The sequence below is a fragment of the Pagrus major genome, chromosome 18 (genome assembly GCF_040436345.1).
Source record: "Pagrus major chromosome 18, Pma_NU_1.0".
NCBI classification, from domain to species: Eukaryota; Metazoa; Chordata; class Actinopteri; order Spariformes; family Sparidae; genus Pagrus; species Pagrus major.
Genome location: NC_133232.1, coordinates 7,693,100 through 7,713,138, shown reverse-complemented (window position 1 = coordinate 7,713,138; position 20,039 = coordinate 7,693,100). Strand labels below are relative to the sequence as shown.

Genomic DNA, 20,039 nt, shown 5'->3' with positions numbered 1-20,039 from the left:
GGCTAAATTTAGCCATAGACGGTAGTGTGTGTTGAACCAAATAAACCGTCCTCCGTGATCATGGCCTTGTGAAGTTTTACGTCACTGTATCTGGGAATGATTTACTGAATTAAATGCATAGTGTTTGGGATGAAGCAAATCCTATGGCACTTCCACTTTAAAGTTAAAACACGTTGGAATGTGATGAATGTATGTGCGTGGCATAGCCCTTCGGATCAGTCTTACACACATTTTGAATTAACTGAATTCATCAGAAGTAGTATTACATTTATGGTGGAGTGAAACAAATGTTAAATACCTCCTATACGCACATGTTGACATGTTGAAAATAAAAAAGTGTGTAGTTCTATAGGGAGTTTGAAAATGAAGCAATACAAGAAAGTGGAGGGAAAATGCAGAAATGTTTCATATGAAAATATGCCTATATATATATATTATTACTATTATTATAATTCTATTTGTATATCTGAAATTAATCTGGCAACCTCAATACTGCATCTGGCAATCATTTTAAAAAGACAAACTGAATATTATATCACATCCTGCAACAAATCTTGAACACTCGGCTCACAACAGCAGCAAAAGGCAATGACAATTACATCAAACATGGGAAGAAAAAAAAATCATCTTTGGTTTTGCTTCAAAACCAAGTTGGACTGGGGCTTAAACATTTTGACAAGAAGAAATTTTCATTGAAATATTTTCATTGTGATAAACATTGATTTTGACTGGTACTGAATCATGTTTCCCCTGTTTGTGTCAAAATAAAACACTCCACTGTACTCTTATTGTGAAGTTAAACACTTTTTATATCCTGTTCCAGGAATCACAGTAATTTTGCATGATAAAAGTTTTTGTTGGTATTATAACTGAAGAAGAATTTGCCATTTTTAACTGTACAATACTAGTCCAGTTGATTCTTTTGTTTTGAAATCTGAGTTAAGTTTCTGACTAAACACTGTATGGTGAAGGAATAGTTAAAACATCTGAAATAAATACAGTAATTATTCACTTTCTTTAAAAAAAATTTGATGAGAAGATTGACACTATTCTGGAGTTGGGAGGTGATTAGCCTAGCTTAGCATAAAGGCTGGAAACAGGGGGAAACAGCTAGCCTGGTCTCTCCGGCTTTCATAAATATTCCTCTCTAAGCCCGCTAATTAATTCCCTCCATTGTTCAACCAATACACAGACCAAATGTAAAACCAGTCGTGCTAAGCTAGGCTAATCACCTCCCGCCGGATGGTGTCGATCATCTTATCTAACCCTCATTAAGAAAGCAAAAAACCATACTTCTCAAAATGTTGAGGAATTTCTAAAGAGTTTGGTGTGAAAATATTTGCTGGTGACACTGACTCACATTTTTTCATTTAGGTAAATGATGATGGAAATTGAATATAATAGAATAGAGTAAATCTTAGTTTGTTCTGTTTTGCTACAAAATTTCTCTTTCATCTCTTTCACATTAAGACTTCTCTCTAAATTTCTGCCTTATGTGAAATAAAGAAGCACTTTAGGAGTTTTTGAGTAAACGACACATATGAGAGAGGAAAATAATGAAAAAATTTGCAGAAAAAGGAGAAAACAACCTGTATTCACTTAAATGTCTGCACTTTCTTCCCAAGTTCTGACTGGCTCAGAGGTTTGGCTCAATATGTTTGCTGATGATCTCTACTAGAAAACACTTTTCCTGTCAGTAATCTGCATGCAGCGGGGCCAAACACTTTATTACCTCCATTCCTTCCATATCCACCAATAAGCTCGAAAGACTGTTTAGCAGTTAGCAATCGGATGAAACAACCCACAAACAGTTGGTGTTTACGAGATGAGTTGCTGAAAGGAAGGAGAAAATCATAATTGCATATACTGATCATTGCATAGAGAAGCCTGGCGCAAAGTAAAAGTCATCTAATGAATCATCAATCAAACCAACTAACCTGTTAAATGATCAAATCCCGTCCAACATGGCTATAGCAAAATAAATCCTCCTGCGTGACGACGTAGCTTTTCACAAATGATGACGTTTGCAGCTACAGTTGGTGCGTGTGAATGAGATGGACATACAGTTAATTAAGGTATAACAGGTGCTATAATCTGTATAATTCACTACATATGTCCTCTCAGCTGGGGGACGGGAAAGGGTGAGGTGTCACATTAAGGCGGGGTCAAAGCAAGGAAGCACTAATAAGATGTAAACATATCTGTGGTTCAGTCCCCATGAACACAACGAGGAAAGCAAACGAGGATCTTCGATTTTATTCGGTCCAGGATCAATTCGCTCAGTTTCCAGTCGGCGAAAACTAAGATCTCAGGGATTAAAAAACCCAGAAGAAGCCTGTGGAGAGACATCAAACCTTTTTCCCTTCCTCTTGACGAAAAGGTCGGAGCTGCAGAGTGTTGCACAGCCACAAGCGACATGTTTACTTGGCACATAAATCAAACCAAAAAAAAAAATGCAATATGAAATAAATCAACGACAGGTAGAGGAACACGTTGACCACAGATAGATGAGATATTTTGTCTCATAATCAGCACTGCTCGTCCAGTGTTTCTTTATTATTATTTTTTTCTCTTTTTGTCCAGTCGTATGATTGACAGCGGCAGCGGCGAACCTCAAGTGTCTCTGCAGTTCAAGGTTTCGTGGTGTTGGCGGCGGCAGGGCGGGGAGGAAAAGCGTTGAGGAGTGCTTGCAATACACGTTTTGAAGCAAATCTAGATATATAGAATGTGTGACCCTTGCATCGCTTTATTTAATGGAAGCACCGATCCGCCTTCCTTCCTTTTTTTTGGGTGAAAAATCCCTCGTTTCCAGATGCCTGCCTTTGAAAATAAAGTTCTTTTTTTTCCCATTTATGATAGATATATGAGTATATTACACTGCTGTATGCTTCTCACACATCCCCCACCCCGTCCCGACATCACTTATTCATATAGAATTATATATCTGTCTTCACACAAAAAAACCTAAAATCAAATACAAGACTCTTTCCTCGTCGTCTTCTGTCTTTCCAGTCCGTCCACTCCCGCACAGTTTGTCAGGCGTGCCGGCAAAAGTCTGTGTTTACTTTTTCATTTTTCATCTTTTCATTAATATATTGCCACATTCATATATCATGCATTTTACTGCATTGCTATTGCACTGGTCCGGATTATTCAGGAGGTGTAAAGAGACGGGATTGGGGCTGGGATTTGTTGGGGGGAAGGAGAGGAGAAGAAAGGGAAAAGAAAGCAATAAATATCTCAAATAATGTCTAGTAGGTGTCAGGTGGGGTCAGCCACAGAAAAGCAACTCATCCTCGACCAAAAGAGGAAGAGGATGAAGCATGAGGACGAGGAAAGGAGGCGTGAAAAAAGGGGCAATGATATCTCCAATTGAAGTCGTCTCTCTCTGTTTCCTTCTCTCTGCACTCTCCTCTTCGCACTGTTCTCGCCCTCCTCCTCCTCCTCCTCCTCCGCCTCTCAACTACTGCTTGTGGATGTCCTCGCTGCGGATGATCTTGTAAGTGATCCAGTAGAAAATGTTAAAAATGAGGAAGACGAGCGGGAAGGCCACACGGGACACCGTGTCAATGCGCTTGGCCCGGCCGATGAACAGCTTCTTCATCTCCTCGATGCTCTTCTCGGGCGCGGCCGAGGACGCTGGGGCGTTGTTGTTGTTGCCCTTGATGGCCATGCCGTCTTTGGCCTGCAGGCAGGCGGGGCCCATGCCGTAGCCGGGGAAGCTGAAGCGCCCCTCACCTGTCTCATCCTCCTGCAACACAGGCCAAGACTCAGGCTGTTAGGAACCAGAGAAAGACGTTACTGTTGGAGGTGTGTGTGTGTGTGTGTTTGTGAATGAGTGTGTATGTGTGTGTGTGTGTGTGTGTGAGGGTGTTGGAGGTAAGTACATGCAGCTGTTGGAGGTGTGAGTGTGTGTGTGAGGTGTGTGTGTGTCAGAAGTTCAATTTCAGTTCAGTTAATTACACAGAGATTCAGACATGAAAATCAAACAATCCAGATGAAATGAAGTGAAGATGAGAAGTGAGAAAAAAAATCATTTCATGTCTGTGAGTCTGAATTAAACTAGAAATTTGAGGTTGAATTTGAGTTCACGTGCACTGTTCTCCATCGGTTCTATCACACCTGCATCCTGATTTACCATAAAACGTCATTTCCTTTAGCTTAACTGTCACTGATTAGTTTCTAATTTGTATACATTTAAGAGCACCAGCTGACGTAGCCTCAGCTAGCACAACATAAAAGAATATGACTCTAAAGCCACCTTGCTTTTATTCTGAATTTTAAGGAATACATTCTTTCATGTCTGACTGTGAACAATATCATTTTTTATTTTTGTCTGATAGCAAATTTATCCTAGCTTAGCCCCAAGACTAGAAGCATGAGGAAACAGCTAACCTACACCGAAGGAGGAAATATATGTACATCTTCCAGCAGTTTCAAATTGTTATAGCCACATGTTGCATCCTCATAGCTACTGTAGGAAGCTAGTTACCTATATGTTCAGGAATCGCCTGGTTATGTTGGGATATCTCAGTTACCAGAGTAAAATGTTGGCATTTTACGTTTCTGCAAACCATGAATTTTGTGTATCACAGTTAAAGTGATAAAATCTATATGAGTTGACCTTCTTATTTGGAGGAGGACGGTTTCTAGGTGGCCAGATAGTTAGCTGCCAAGCTGCAGAGCGCCTTTCAAGACCACTGCGAGACCACCGTTCCTTTCCCATTTCAAGTGACAGAACCGAGCGTTTTTAGCGAGACACTGGAAAACTTTGCAGTAGAAAACTTTCAACTCACCAAAAATCCAAGTGGTTTGTGTGTCTAAACCTGTACTGTACTGTACCTTAACCACAGTGTTTTCGCAGAAAGGTACAATGCAAACATTTATTACCCAATCTCCCCTTGGGGATGAATAAAGTATTCCGACTCTGATTCTAATATTTGATCCGAACTGGGATGGCTCATAAAATTGCTCTAATATTTCCGAGCTGTTGCTGCTCTGTAAAGAAATTAGCTACGCACACAATGTTAAATCACAATGTCCTGTAATTTTTGGTGTTAAATGCAAAAGACACAACTGTAAACTGAACTGAGCTCGATCTGTTAAATGTAATTCGCAACAGATTACTGCTGAACTGAACCTTCAATCTGTTTCACTTCATGTACTCGAGCAGTTATTCAGACTGAGAAGCGACTGAAAGACTTGAAACATATTTGTCTGTTAACTCTGCATTCCTGTTCAATCACACACACTTTTATATATTACGAGCAAACCACATTTGACTACATGAGAAAACACATGGAACAATGAGGTGACAGAAATGTGCATTACTTGTTCATTTTTATAAGAAAAGGAGGGAAAACATCAGCATTTTAAACACTTGTGTTCCTCTATGTTCAGTTCTCTGCTTTCAGAAAGAAAAACCTAACCCGCAGCTATACCGTGTGACATTTACAGTGTCACGCCAGTGCATAAAGATTGACATCATGACATTTACGGTACCGCCGTTCAAACAGAGAGCCCAGTTTTCCAATGGTCAGCTGTGGCTGATTGATTGGTATTTGGATGAGAAGCACTTCATTAGATTTGCCCTCGTGTACTGAAAGAGCTTCAAGCTGACTTGCTTTCTTCATTCATCCTTTCACCACAGCCTCCATGTTTTATCTACCGTATTAGAAAGACAGCACGTTTGGCACTGCTCTTCCATTTACGGTGCTTGCAGGCATGTGGAGAACATATAAACTCCACCCAGAAAGACCTCAAACATTGGATTAATAAATTAAGAGCTGAACATTGATCACACAGCTGCTGTCTCCTCTTTGTAAAAGCCATCAATACGAGCTGAAGCTGAACACCGACTGTTTATCTCACCCGTCAAGGAGAGTGAGGGGGGGTGAGTCGGAGCAGTTGAATGGATTGGATTGATTGACATGCGCTGTACTCAAGGTTATGTCGCGTGCACGGCGTCTTCACCCCGGTTACGGTGAGATATTGAAAATCCTATCTGCACCGTCACCCTGCCTTTTCATTACAGGAGACACAATGGCTTCCTTATCTGGTTCACAGACTCCAACACAAACACTGTGATGGGCTGAGAGACACTGTGTGTGTGTGTGTGTGGAAAATAACAGGCGCTCCAAAGTGCCCTTCAAAGTTAAAACAACAGCCATGAAATTAAAAATGATCAGACAAAAAGCTCTCGGTGATTAGGAGTCATCTGTGTTTGGATTTTTGATAAAAGACCACGTCGAAATAGTCACACATGAATGCGACTTGTGTCCCCTCTGGGCCACTGTGGGAGACTGTGTGGCAGCATATCAGCAGGAAATCTTTCCAGTGCATTCTGGGAAAGAAAAAAAAGGAGCATTTTGTGATCAGAATACAAGCTGGAACGCAGCCCGAAGCGGGAGGAACTGTTGGCAGCAGGAGAACTTAACGACTGACGCAAAACCTCTGCAGCAACAACAAATCAAGCAGGCAGTAAAAGAAGACGGCTCAACTCTCTTCTGTGAGACCAGCCTCGAGTTTAGTGCAGAGAAAGGCAAAATAAATAGCTAATACACCAATAATAAGCCAATAGTCATCAATGAAATGACAGAAAAGACAATAAAAATGCCCCTAAAATGTGATCACAGGACAGGACGGACATTTCTTTATCATTTCTTGTGTGTGTGCTGGGATGTATAGCCTTCATGTGTGTGTGTGTGTGTGTGTATGCATATATGTCAGTGTGTGTATCTATAGATACGTGTGTGTGTGTCAGACCACCAGGTAGCGATCCATTTTTAGCGCCCCATGTCCCCGTTCTGTCCTTGCGTCCACACCAACCCATCTATTACTGTTAATACATGTACACACACACACACACACACACACACACACACACACACACACACACACACACACGGAGGGTGTCTACACATTAGCCACGACGCTAGCCGACCTCTGCCCGTCCTTCAGTGACGCTGCTAAACTATTACAGATGCTCCGCTTTATTCTCCCTGCCATGTGATTAATGTGGAGGGCGGAGGGACGTGAGGAGGAGGCGCAATGAGGAGCACAATGGAGGGAGGAGGAGACGTGATGAGGAAAAGAAAAGAGAGAAAGGAGGAGGAGAACAATGAGGGAGGAAGGAGGAAGCCCTGCAGCCTGACAGACGCTGTTCAGGGCAAAAAGAAGACCCATTACTGAAACCGGACCCGCGCCCTTGGATTGCCCAGAAGATTCATTACATTCAGGACTAATTAGAAATTTCCTCCATCAATGCAGCAAGGACTGGGGCTGTAGGATGGATGGATGGATGGATGGATGAGTGGAGAGAAGGACAGAGGAGATATGCAGTGGAGGGGGGGGATGAAGCCTTGCCCTTTGGGTTGGACACTTGAGGCAATTTATGGCCGTGCTTTAGGATGCAGCTCACTCGTCCTTCCCTCTTCTCTTTCCCTGTTCTTCTTCTTCTTCTTCTTCCCTCCATCTTCTCTCTGTCATTCTCCAAACCTTATGGCCCTCTCTACAGTCATTAACTTGAATGTAATAAAAATTAAAAAGAATAAGACCACATAAAAAACAAGTCTCTCACAAGTCTCAGGATTCAGAAGGTTAAGCCGATCACAAGTGACTAACCCTGTTTTTTATGTCTTGCAGCACTTGGATGAAGCCAAATCTGAACAGCGCCATAAATACATTATATGGGTAACATCAGACATGAGATGTGGACTGAAGATGACAACTTCAGCCACTATTTTGATGACTTGCAACATGACTTGAGAGACTATACAGTAAAAGACTTGAGATTTGACTTAAGACATGATGACTCAAATGACATGTTGGTGTTTATTTTATGCTTTCAGTTTAATTATTAAATACAAAACACGCTAAATATTCAGTGTTTTTGATTAAAAAAAAAGTATAAACAACCTTTTATACGTTTTTTGTTTGATTATAGTTATTTCAGTGAATATAAATAATTATAATACAAATTCAACGTATCGTCATTAAATTGTACTAGTACTTGTCTTTTCTCTTTATACAGAATGAATACTGCAGGAACAGCACGTCGTCATCAGAAAAACAACCACATAGGTTGAATGTGAAAGCAGCTTATTACGACCCATATTTACGTCTCTTGTTGGGTGATGACCTCTAACGGCCATAGCAATTATTACAGCAGCAAAGGGGGAAGTTAAGGCGAAGATATAAAGGGTCAAGTGTCGTTTTTCCACTAGCACTTCTGGCCACGTCGAGTCAAACCGAGTCGCGCTGATTTGCTTTTCTTTTTTGGACCCCGCCTCCAAATGGGCTGTGGTGACATCTCGCGACTGCAGCCAACCCATAACAAGCAAAACCTGTCTCCCCCTGAAATCGTGTGTTGCAAATCGATAGACCAACACTGGAGCCCTTGCTTTCACTGTGAAGAACTGGAGCCTCTTTAGCTTGTGACCTCAGGATTTCTAACATCCTGGCTACAGCCTTGGCCACAGCTACAGAGCCTCTCCCCTGTCACTGACACATACTTCATCTATTTGCCATAATGGGCACAGCTCATATCAGTGTAGCTCTTCTCAGATGCTGGGCTTGTACGTCCAAGATGAATCCAAACTGGCTCACCATCATCTTTTTTGTCTTTGCAGGTAAATGTGAATAATGTTGAAGGAAGAATCGCAGTATTTATTTTGTATTTTCGTGCCGTTAATTCATGTTAATTTATTTAAAGGGGCCTTTAGTTAAAGTCCCAGGAGCAATTGAGGAGAAAGGAGGAGGAGAAAGAGCAAAACAGATTGAAGGGAAATGGATGAAAAAAGAGGTGAGAGAAAAGAGTCCGAGATAAAGAAAACAAAAAAAGAGATAGAGAGCAACACATTTTTAAAAGGTGAGGGAGAGAAATATGGCAAAACAGAAGAAGACAGAAAAAAAGGTGGAGCGAGAGGAACCGTTTGTTAAACGGAGCTACAGTGATGGAGGGAGGATAAGAGATGGAGGGGAGAGAAGAGATGGAATAAGGAAGGGAGAAAGAGAGCAAGAAGACCTCTTAGCTCACTCATCCATCATGCTTTCCTCTCCTGATTGAAGCATTTATATCTCTGCCTCTGCTGATGTGATTAATCGGGCAGATTAGCAGGAAGCAGAAAGCAAACTGCGTCGAGCCTGCTATCCTCCGCCATCTCCTCTGCAAATATTACCCTTGGATACTTGTTTTAGAGACCCGCATTTACATAAAACACGATTCGGAAAGGTGTCAGCCTCAACTAACGCCTGCATCAGTCTCTCCCGAAGGAGGCCGGAGGAGGAATTCCTCGGCTTGCGTTCCGCTTCATGATTTTCCCCCAGAAGCAATTCCAGCCGAGCGGGGTGGAAGGAAATATATTATACATTTGCCTTTGCTGATCCATTTTCTGGTGGATTCATCTCAAACCGCCCTCCACCCTTTCCCCCCTGTTCTCCCCTCTGCCTCTCTCCTCGATTAGGGCCATTTGTAGCTTTTTAGGATGTTTCAGTATCAATATGTCAGCGGTGAGTGGATTCTGTGGAGCTGAGAGGAATGTCTAAGTGGATGGGAGTTTAAAAATGTTCTTTTAGGGTCGACCGCTCTGCTGAGAAAGATTTTTAAAAACTGACGCTAATGTTTTTGTTAGGGCTGGCTTGATCGACAACACAGGGATGTATGTGCTCGCTCATACCACTGTAAGAAACCATAGACCACTGTCTGATGATGTTTTAGCCTCTGGGAGCGACGGTCAATCTTCCTGGCTTCTGGTGTAGCACGAATAACTGATATCTGGGCCGAAACACTCCTTCCGTGCCCCGATCATTGTTTACAGTCTGATAAGCAACTTGAGATGCGAGGCTCAAGTTTAAGTAGAGACTCTTAAATTATCTTCATATGAATGCGTCATCGTGATCGTCACCAGACAATAGCTGATTGGTTGTGAGATTGCAGTTCGCTCAATGCGTTCCGATATGAAAAGCTGAAATTTGATCGCTTGTGATCCCTGGATCAACACCTTGGATGATACATGACATTATCTCAGATTGAAGATCTGCTCACGAGAACTGAGTGGCATCAGAGTGGAGCATTTTCCTCCAAATTCAATTAGCTATAATTGGTCCATTTCTTGACTGTGTCAAATGAGGCAACGTTAGATGACGCGCAAGGTGTGTTTCACCCCTCAAAGTTTGTCGTAAATGATCAGATTCCAGTGGCTCCTCGACGTGATTTGGATGCATTCATATCTCCATTTGTCTTAGCTCAAACAAGACAGGGTTAGAGCTGTCATGACCCATGTAGCTCACTGCTATTCTTGTGATACACATGTCAACATGACCTGACTTTGCCAATTTTCAAACATTTCCCAAGCTTTTGTTTGGCTCAAGTCAGATAATTCATCTACCTTGCGAGATAGTCTGGGTAGAATTTGAAACAGTGAGCTAAAGTCTGAGACGAAACGTCATCAGAGTTAAAAGGTGCTCAAATACTTTACATGTAGAGAAACTGTTTTAGCTTTGATTCATCAGTTTTCTGCAGATTAAACAAAGGAGATATAACATGGCTATTAAAGAGCTTAGGATGTGGATTGTGTTACCTTCGGACTGAGGAAGGCTAGCTGTTTACTCTGTTTCCAGTCTTTGTGCTAAGCTAAGCTAACTGGACTAGCTGCTGATAATTAGCCTGTGTACCATTTTAATAATGTTTTATTCAAGTGGCAAGCCGAATTTCAGTTACTGTAACAAAAGTATATAAGCATAAGATCATGGGGTGACATGTTGCCAAGATTTTCTACATATATTCTACAGAAAATTCGGTAAACAGATAATTTTTTGGAGGTAAGACAAGTCAGTTTTCTTGATTTTTTCGTTCCATTTGAATACAATGGTTTGACATTGTAGTTGTGTCGCAGCTATGCATAATTAGCTGTTGGTGATCTTGGCTAATAACAGAATATCACAATAAAATTCAAATCAGTCCAATCCTACAGACTAGGAGAAAATAATATAATATTAGCAAAAAAATATAATACTGCTTTTGATTCTCCGCCCAACATTCCTTCCATCCATCCCTGCTTTTCTCTCTCTCCTCCATTTGCTTCCACTGGAGTCCCTGGTTGCATTAAAGCATGGTGTGTTAATGTCTCTCGCTCATCAAGCCGCTGACCTGGAATGATTATCCACATGATCTGCTGCACTCGTCCTCCCTCCCTCTCTTTCTTCTCTTTCACTGTCAGCATTTGATGTGAATAACATTTCAGGGAGGCCACGACACCTTTAGCTTCATGCATTAAGTCTGATGTTTAAATGCCAGCCAGGGTTCACTTCAGCTTAATGTAGGGTTAAATTCAGCCTCTGATGTCCGATGGGCAGAATGAAAACAGAGTCTCCATGCTGAGACTCCACATAAACACACAAAACCATTGCTTTAATCAATAATTTGTAAAATAACACTTAATTCAATGTAAAGGATAAGCTTGGTGTCTCTGTTGACATATCAAATTGTTTAAATAGTTTATTGTCTTTTCATGGACATAAATCTTTAAAAACAAGTCTGGTGTCTGGTTTCTGTATTTTTTAACAAATACTACTTAAACAGGAGGAAAGAATGCATTTGTTGGGGACTATATCCAGCGGCGGATTAATCCACATTTGGTGCTCTAGTGAGTATTTGGGGCAGCAGCACGGTGTGTGTGTGTGTGTGTGTGTGTGGGATTGAATCAAAAATAAATAAGCGTGTGTGTTCATGTCATGTATTGTACTGAATGATAGTTTGCATGCTGAACCTCCAAAATCAAGAAAAAGAACTGATGTTCAATTATCAGTAAGTCCTGATAATAAAAGGTCAGCCCCTTTGCTCTTGTAAAAACATGTAGAGCCTGATGAGAATTCATGTTTCAGCTTTTCAGAGCATAATAAGGGCAGGAGGTCAAAGTATTTCCTCAGCCGACAGGCAGCCACATAAATACGGATATTAACATAAAAATCTGCACGATAATTATATTCAAGACACAAGTGACCTCAGTACAAATGCTGGATGAAAACAGCGAGGGCTTCCACTCTGTCAATTACTGTAAGCTCTTCTTCTTCTAATCAGGAAACAGCGAGTGTGTTGCGACACTTCACAGCCGACCTGTCACTCTGAAGGTTGAGTTCAGCCTGCGGAGATCACTGATCGCTCTCCCTGCTCCTCTGCAGGCCTCTTAATCCCTGCGCGCTCTTATCTGCCTTTGTTCTTAAAGCTGCTGAACAGCCTGTGAGATCAAGGCATTTAGAGCAAACCAGCGTGTAGAGCTGCCCCCCTGCCGAAAAACGCCTAATCACGGCTAACGAGCTGATTATAGCCGATCAATCAGGAAGTCCCTAATAGGGCGCTGCCATTGTTAAACAGCGGGATGGTGTCTGCAGTCGCGGCCCTCAGGCCACTTCTCCAAATGTACATCACTTTTCCCGGAAGGCCGAGTGCGCCAAAAACAGAGTGAGCTGCAGGGGAGGAAGCATCTCAACGCTCGGCCATTGCTCTTATTTCTTCCCCCATGATGCTGAGGTGAAAGAGAAGTGGACGAGGACAGACGTCAGGTTTTAGTAGCTTTTTTATCTCCAGGCTACAGGAAACATGCTTTAATGTACTATTTTCCCTACTGGATGAGCTTTGTAATGTAGGCCAGTTATTTTTTGATGCATCTGACAGAAGTCATCGCCCTCCAGAACCAGAACAGATAACTCAGATACAAATGATTTATTGTAATGAAAGCCCTTCTTGATCTAAATATACTAATTTGCATTCTGAGTTCAGACACAGCAGTGGGGACCGGCCTGATTGAAATGGAGGCGTGAGGCGGTAATGTTCGACTTCCCTTTGATTTCTAAAGGGGCTCTCTCTTTTTCAGTCTGGAGAGCTTGTCTGTGTTAAACAAGCGAGCTGCTGCCAGGCGGGCCTCTCCTTCAAGGATGAGTGGCGCTATTGATCTGATCCCTCTGCAGTGGTCTCTCTCCCCCAGCAGGGGGCGATGTCACTCTGCCTGGATGCTCAGAGGAGCCTCTCTCCTCTCTCCCCTCTCACAGGGCTGCGGTATCCATCTACTTGATGCCCCCTCGCTCTGTCTTTCTAATTAGACAGCCTTCCGAAGCAGGTAGCCTCAGTCCGATTGCTCCCACTCTTTCTCTCTGGACTATCAGTGTCACTAACGAATCAATAAAGCATCAGGGTAGAAACCACAGAAATCAGCACAACTGGGACTACTGCTGCTGCTGCTGCTGCTGCAGCAGCTACCTGCACCGCAACGACAGCTTCACCTCCAACACAGAAAGACGAGTCCGAGTGCAGCACAGTGTTCATGTCAGAGCAGAGATACAGCAAATTCCAGCCAAGCAATCAGATCAGTCAAAAGGCTCTGCAACTGGGCTGAAATCATTTTAAAAAAAGCTTGACTACTGCTCCCAGAAATCACAGAACTAGCTGACCTATCCTGCTAGTTTCCTTCCAGTCTTACTGTATATCTGTGCCCTCGCTGCTTCAAAGAACTCTTTAAAGCAGCTCACATACATGGTAACGTTGCATAAAAGCTGTAAAAACCCTCGAGGACATTCTTCTCTCAGATTATAGAGACTTCTGACTGTACTCAGCTGCACCACAATCACAGTAAACAAATCCCTCCAGGCGATGTATCGCTCTTATCCAATACATCCAACCATCCTCACACAATTTGCATACAGAATTGAAGATGTGTGCTAACCATACTGCTGATTCCCATAAAATAGGCCCAACCTTTTCTGTACAGTTTGTCCTTGTTAATGCTAAAACAGATGCTTTAACAGTTCGCTTTCTCCTGTTTATATTTTTTCTTTCTTGTTGAAGAAAACTTTCAGACAGCACACAAACTGTGGTAATGGGTCAATCATGAGAAATAATCCTCGTGCATAGGGATTGCGGCATTCAGGGTATTAATGTTGTAACAAAATACATTCCTGACAGACGTACAGTATATATTTAATAGTGCAACAAAGGTCTGGATCCTGATCGAAATGCACATGAATCTGGACCGGACCACATCTCCTGGTTGGCTTGACTTATTAAATGTTATGCACGAGACACTAAAGATTGATTTAAAATACATTAGACTTTGAGAAGAGCAGCTAGCAGCAAGACGTTCTCAACATTTCTAAAGAAAAAAAAACTGAGCTACAAAACAGAAAATTTAAGAGTAATTGCGAGTGAAATCTACATCTATCCTCCTGCAGTCCAACACCAAACCTTTATTCATGCAGAAGCTGCTACAACAGCGAACACCTGGATACGTGTCTGTGTCCGTCACACCTTTGGTGCTGAACACACTGGTTGTTGTCAAGCCATCTTTCTTTGTTGATGGTGTGTAGAAAAATTAAAGTTATGTGCTGTTAGATTTTAGGTTTTGGTTACACTACGGGTAACTTTCATTTACTGATCTCTGGTTCTGATCTCTGGTACTCTTTTTTTTAACATCCAATCACAACCTTTTTTTCAATAACTTTTGGTGAAATTACTACAAAATCCCCTAGAATCCAGAAAAACTGTTGCCTGAATATTCCAAGAAAGGATCCAAATATGATGATATCCATCGTGATACTGTGTGATCATGAGAGTCACAGATTTCAGAAGAGACTGTCCAACTCCCAATTTTATTCTGCTAGAATCTGGAGTTCATGTCATCCCAGATAGTGTAGAAATTAGGTCATATTTGGACCACATACATGACAAAAAGAAGATGTATACCTTATCCTAGTATATGTCCTCATGACCTGATTTGACCAAATATCAACAAAACTCAGAATATGCATCAGAAATGATCATTACTCTTTAGAGGATCTCAGAGTTATCTGAACATACTATCTCTGGATCCTGGCTCTCTTTGCACAGTAAAAGTTCCTGCACACCTGACAGGTGCATCAGAATAAAACCTCTGACTTTAAAAGAACAAAAATAAATACATTGAAAAAATGGTGATTTGGTTCTGCAGTCAAAATGACTTCTTCAGCAACATCTGGCATTACAATGACACATGGTAAGATAGTGTGGTTAACACTCGATTTGTTCAACAGAATCCTTCTGTGTCTTCAAAATTTGCTTGAAGACCTACCTGTCCTGACTCTTACTCACCTTATGTGCTCTTTCTCTCTCTTAAAAAAGTAAATTGCCATGCACTCATGTGTTACTTGATGCACCTGCAGCCTTGTTCCATGTGTGTCAGGTGACATGTCGAGGCACTTAAGCTCAAAAGCTTCTCTTCTATCGACTGCGGCTTTAATTGAACCTCATTTGTATGTAACTTGTGTCTGCCAAATGAATAATGTAATGTAAGTGGTGGATGTTCTGCAAAGATTCTGGTTACGTCAGAACAAACAAACATCAATCGCAGGTCTTTGAAATGATGTATCATTGTCCATTCACAGCCACACTACTTGAATGTTGGCATTGGATGTAAAGTTGAAAATGTAAATTTGACTGTAATTCCTCTGGTTCTATAAAAAGTAATAATTCATTGTCACAGTTTCTCGTGTGCTTCCGCTGCCTTCCTCTCCACATTCTCCTTTATTTTTGGAGAAGGAGGACTGAGCCGGCTCCCTGGCTGCCTCTGCTGGGTAGTTTACATGAGCTCCAGGCCAGCAGTGACAGTTTCCTCCGCAGCGGGCTGAAACCTGACTGATAGCCCTCTCTGAGCCGTAATGGAGGGCTGTGGATCACATTAGGCTCACATTAGAAGGACTGGCCAGAGAGGTTAATTAAGAACGTGAGACGCCAACGGACTGCCTCTCTCTCTCTCTCTCTCTCTCTCTCTCTCTCTCTCTCCTACTGTGTGTCAATGGGGCTTCACCATTCACAGGATTTATTTCACAGCAGAGCAGTTGGGATTAATGGTGATGATCTCATTGAGGGTGCTCATGCTCTTAATAATGAATTTTATTCTTCAGTGTATTTTATTGTGCTGAAACAGAGTAAAAAGACCTGCAGAGCTGAATTTCAAACAGCCTCACACTCTTGAATGATTCCTACGTTTGGAACAAATTATGCAACCCTGTCGGCAAAATCCTGCTTCAAATGCAAATACTTTAAAATTCCTCTCTGTGTTTTCGGAGTGTCCTCAGAAGTTCTTTTAGTTTTGCAGAGATTTCTACTAGAAAAAAAGAAAAGCTCCTTAATGTGTTGTATCTGTCAAGTCTGCTCACCCGTGGTGGGAAGTAAGAAGTACCTCCATTTATCCTTCTTTATACTTCTAGTCCATGACTTTTGTGCTTTTACTTAAAGTCATTTATTTGATGGATAGAGGTATCGGTTATTTTTCAGATAATGATCTTTTTGTACAAAAGCATGTGATGAGATTATGAAATATGAATTATTACTACTCATGTATTATTAATCTACCCATAAAGGTCCGTAAAGTAATCGAATAATTGAAATCCTGCCTACATACTAATGGATCAATGATATTGATTCAGTGTTGTAAAAATTGTAATAATTAATTAGTAATAATTCTCGAATAACAGTAAATACAACGTGTTTAAGTACTTGAGCAAAAGTCTTAAAAATAAGATCACGATTTTAAACATACGTGTCAAAAGTTTTTTATATATATAATATAATAAGTATAAAAAGTAAACCGGTATCAGATCCAATATTCTGCATTTTTCTGATTCTAATAATTTCACTAAAAATGTAATCTACAAAGTAACAAGTAACTAAAGTAACAAGTAACTAAAGTTATCAAATAAATGTAATGGAGTAAAAACTACAATATTTCCCTTCAAAATGTAGTGAAGTGGAAGTATAATGAAGCAGAAAATGAAAATAGTACCTCATAATTGTACTTAAGTACAGTACTTGAGTAAATGTAGTTAGTTACATTCCATCACTGTGATGAACACACAGGTAACAATGAAATACTATGAAAGTAGCTACCATCCTTCATAGTGAGCAGCGTTACTTTAAAAACTTTTACTTTTGATACTTCAAGTATATTTTGCTTGTGATACTTTTAAAATTTTTGAACATGTTTATTTATAATTGAGCATTTTTACAGTAGTGTTACAAGTTTTACTTGAGTTAAGGATCTGAGTCCCTTATTTAAATTTTTGTGGATGACATGACTTTTGTATTTGCTTGTATTGCTTATTGAGGTGAGATTCCTTCTAGAAGTCTTTTATAATCTCACCTGCACAATCTGCTTCTTTTCTTTTATTGTCATGTTTCTGCTGTTTTGTTTCAGTGAGCTAAATAAATAATTACATATTTATTTAATGTCTGCCTTTCAAAATATAATAAAAGTTTTGAACACATTTTTGGAGAACGTTGGATCCCAGAAGGTAAACATACAATACAAAGCACTACCATCTTTTTTTTATCGCATTTAAAAAGCAAACAAACAAACAAAAAAAATACCTGTGTGGGTTTATTTACTCTTGCAGCGGCTGCAGTTTTATGGAAATTACTAGTGATGCACACTGGAACAGTATACAAATATTAAAACCTTTTATACATCGACTTTTGTATTTCTCACAGTGTAATATATTTGATTCCTTTCACCACACTTTTCCTCTCTGTATCTGATTCCCCTGATGAAGAGCTTTATCATTAAATGTTCATGCTTCATTAGGGGAAGCTTCCCGTTTCACTAACATCTCTATTATTTGGCTGCTGCTTTTATCAAATTACCTGACAGTGCTATGAGCACATGTATATTTTAACATGTGTGGCTCCGGTGTGAAAAGGCAGAAGTAACTGGTTAAGTGTGTATTCACATACATTTGCTTTCAGCTACATGTTATGGATATAAAAATCCGAATGAATAAATCACAGGGTGTCACCTAACTTCACCTCGAGACAGGAAAAAACCATCAGACACAGGTAATGAAGGAGATAAAACATAAAAAACACAGCTCGGGTTTAATTCTAACTTCACCACAACATGACAGAAAAAAACTCCCCGTCTAAAACAAATCTGTGCTGTGTAAGAATCCTGAATTCACTGATTTTTGTGATATAAAGTGAAAACACACTGATAAAGACTCCTCAGTAAGAAAAAAGCTATCATCTGTGAGATATTGACCTCGAATGAACAGACGAGCTCCTTCATTAACACAACTCAAATGACATAACAGGTCGACGGCCTAAATTCACCTCCTGCTTTTGTCATGCGAGCAGAAATAAACTGTGCAACAGAGACAAGGTTCCGTGTTCCAGATGTGGGTCAACCCTGAGCCCGCGGTCCTCTCGCTCTCTCTGCTCCTAGTGCTGGGGCGAGAGAGGGTCGAGACACATCGAGGGAGGTATACAAACAGAGCGAGCGAGGGAACGAGGCCGTCAGGGTTAATGTCTGATTCACCTGAAAGTGCAGCGGCAGCTGGACCGCTAATCTACCTCTTCACCTACCATCACAGCTCAGGGGATTGGGGATTACAACAACAGGATTTAGGATTTATGTTTTTTTTATTTTTTACATATCTTTTCCGCACAAACTCCACTCAACTCCCTGATTCCTCTTCCCCTCTCTGCCTTTATTTACCGAGCCTGGAAGGATGTTAAACTCACCTGAACTTTCACACATTTACAAACAGCAGGTTTTGATCTGTTCATCTCAACTCTGAACGTCCAAGTGAGAATGACTTTAAATTTAATTTGGTGGCACAAAATACGCAACTGTGCAAATGTTTCTGCAAACCACACACATGTTGAAACTTTACTTTTCTTTAAATTCAAATTTTCAGTCTAATGTTGCGACAATGCTGTGCTTAAGGCCTGGTTAGGATGTGGGAAAAAATCACTTGGTTAGGGTTTGGAAAAGATCCTGTTTTGGCTTAAAATGCCAGTTTTGTTGCCAGAAAGACGTCCCGACATCTCACCAAAAACTCACAGCTTTGTCAGTTGAAATGGGACGAGAACGGTGACCTCAAAGTGGTTTCCAACAGTGGTCTAACTGTCACGGTAACCACCATCCCCTTCACCTCAGGATAAGGACGTCAGCCTATATGCAATCTGAACATGATATGACAGGTGTTTTGTTTTAGACATGTTTATTTAAATAATTCCCAGCCCCCATGATACCTTGCGCACATTATGAACGTGACTTCTGGCACGTCCAACTGGAAACAGCGCTTTCCATGGTAACAAGAAGCAAATCCTTTCTTTTAGAGTGATTGGTGCGACATACCGTTCATTCATGAAGATCTAGGTTAGCAACTTTATCCAGTGAATACTACTGACACTATTATTATTGCTTAACCCACCTAACTAACGCTTCTAAAGCCTTGAAAATGCAGGCGTGTCAGTTATTATGATACTTTGTTAGTTACACAAGTTCCGCCAAGCCCCCGAAGTATCACCCAATATCACTTCCCCAGTAACCTCCTTAGGAATCTTGTGAATATGATACAATGAAACATACAATTTAAAGGGGCTCTGTGAGACTTCTGTGATGTGCTGGAAGCCGGTCGTAAGATGATGTTCTCAGACTCCATTTATAAACTACAGTTAGCTACTGTTGCTCCCTGTCAGTGGAGAGAGGCACTGAGACAAGATGCTCGAGAACGTACATGAAGTCACATACACTGGATCCGACCAGAGTCCTTCACACAGAAATCCACAGTCCAGCAGCACTAAAACAACTTCCACAGATCGTCCACAGGCTTGTATAGGCAACCGAGAGAGATGGGGAAGGTCATTACAATCCGTTCACATATATGGCTAATGAAAAAAACGACAAATACATGACAATTATTACAACTTTTTACGTAGAGCCTCTTTAATCTGGTTTGCAAGAAAGGAACAACAACATCTTCAAATAAGTGTAGATTTTTGTTTTTTCCCATAGATTTAGGATTATTAGTCAGAGAAAACAAACAATATGAGGACGTCACCTTTGACTCTAATCGTTCCTAAATCTATCAAAAAAAGACGACCTTCACCGCTAACAACCTAAACCTGATCCTGAAACACTGGACCTCTGGCAACATTGTCGTCACTGGGCAACACTTGACACCTCGCCACCTTACAAGGACACGAGAACCTCATAAATACAGAAACACAC

At 40.9% G+C, this 20,039-nt stretch overlaps 1 protein-coding gene across 1 annotated transcript in view; it reads right to left on the bottom strand.

Annotated features, from left to right (window-relative positions):
• Positions 1 to 3,463: 3,463 nt before the first annotated feature.
• Positions 3,464 to 20,039, bottom strand: part of glra1 (glycine receptor, alpha 1) — a 118,122-nt gene continuing 101,546 nt past the window's right edge. Inside the window, exon 11 of the mRNA XM_073487207.1 lies at positions 3,464 to 3,751. Within this exon, the coding sequence (XP_073343308.1) occupies positions 3,464 to 3,751 (288 nt within the window). The remainder of the gene's footprint in view (positions 3,752 to 20,039) is intronic.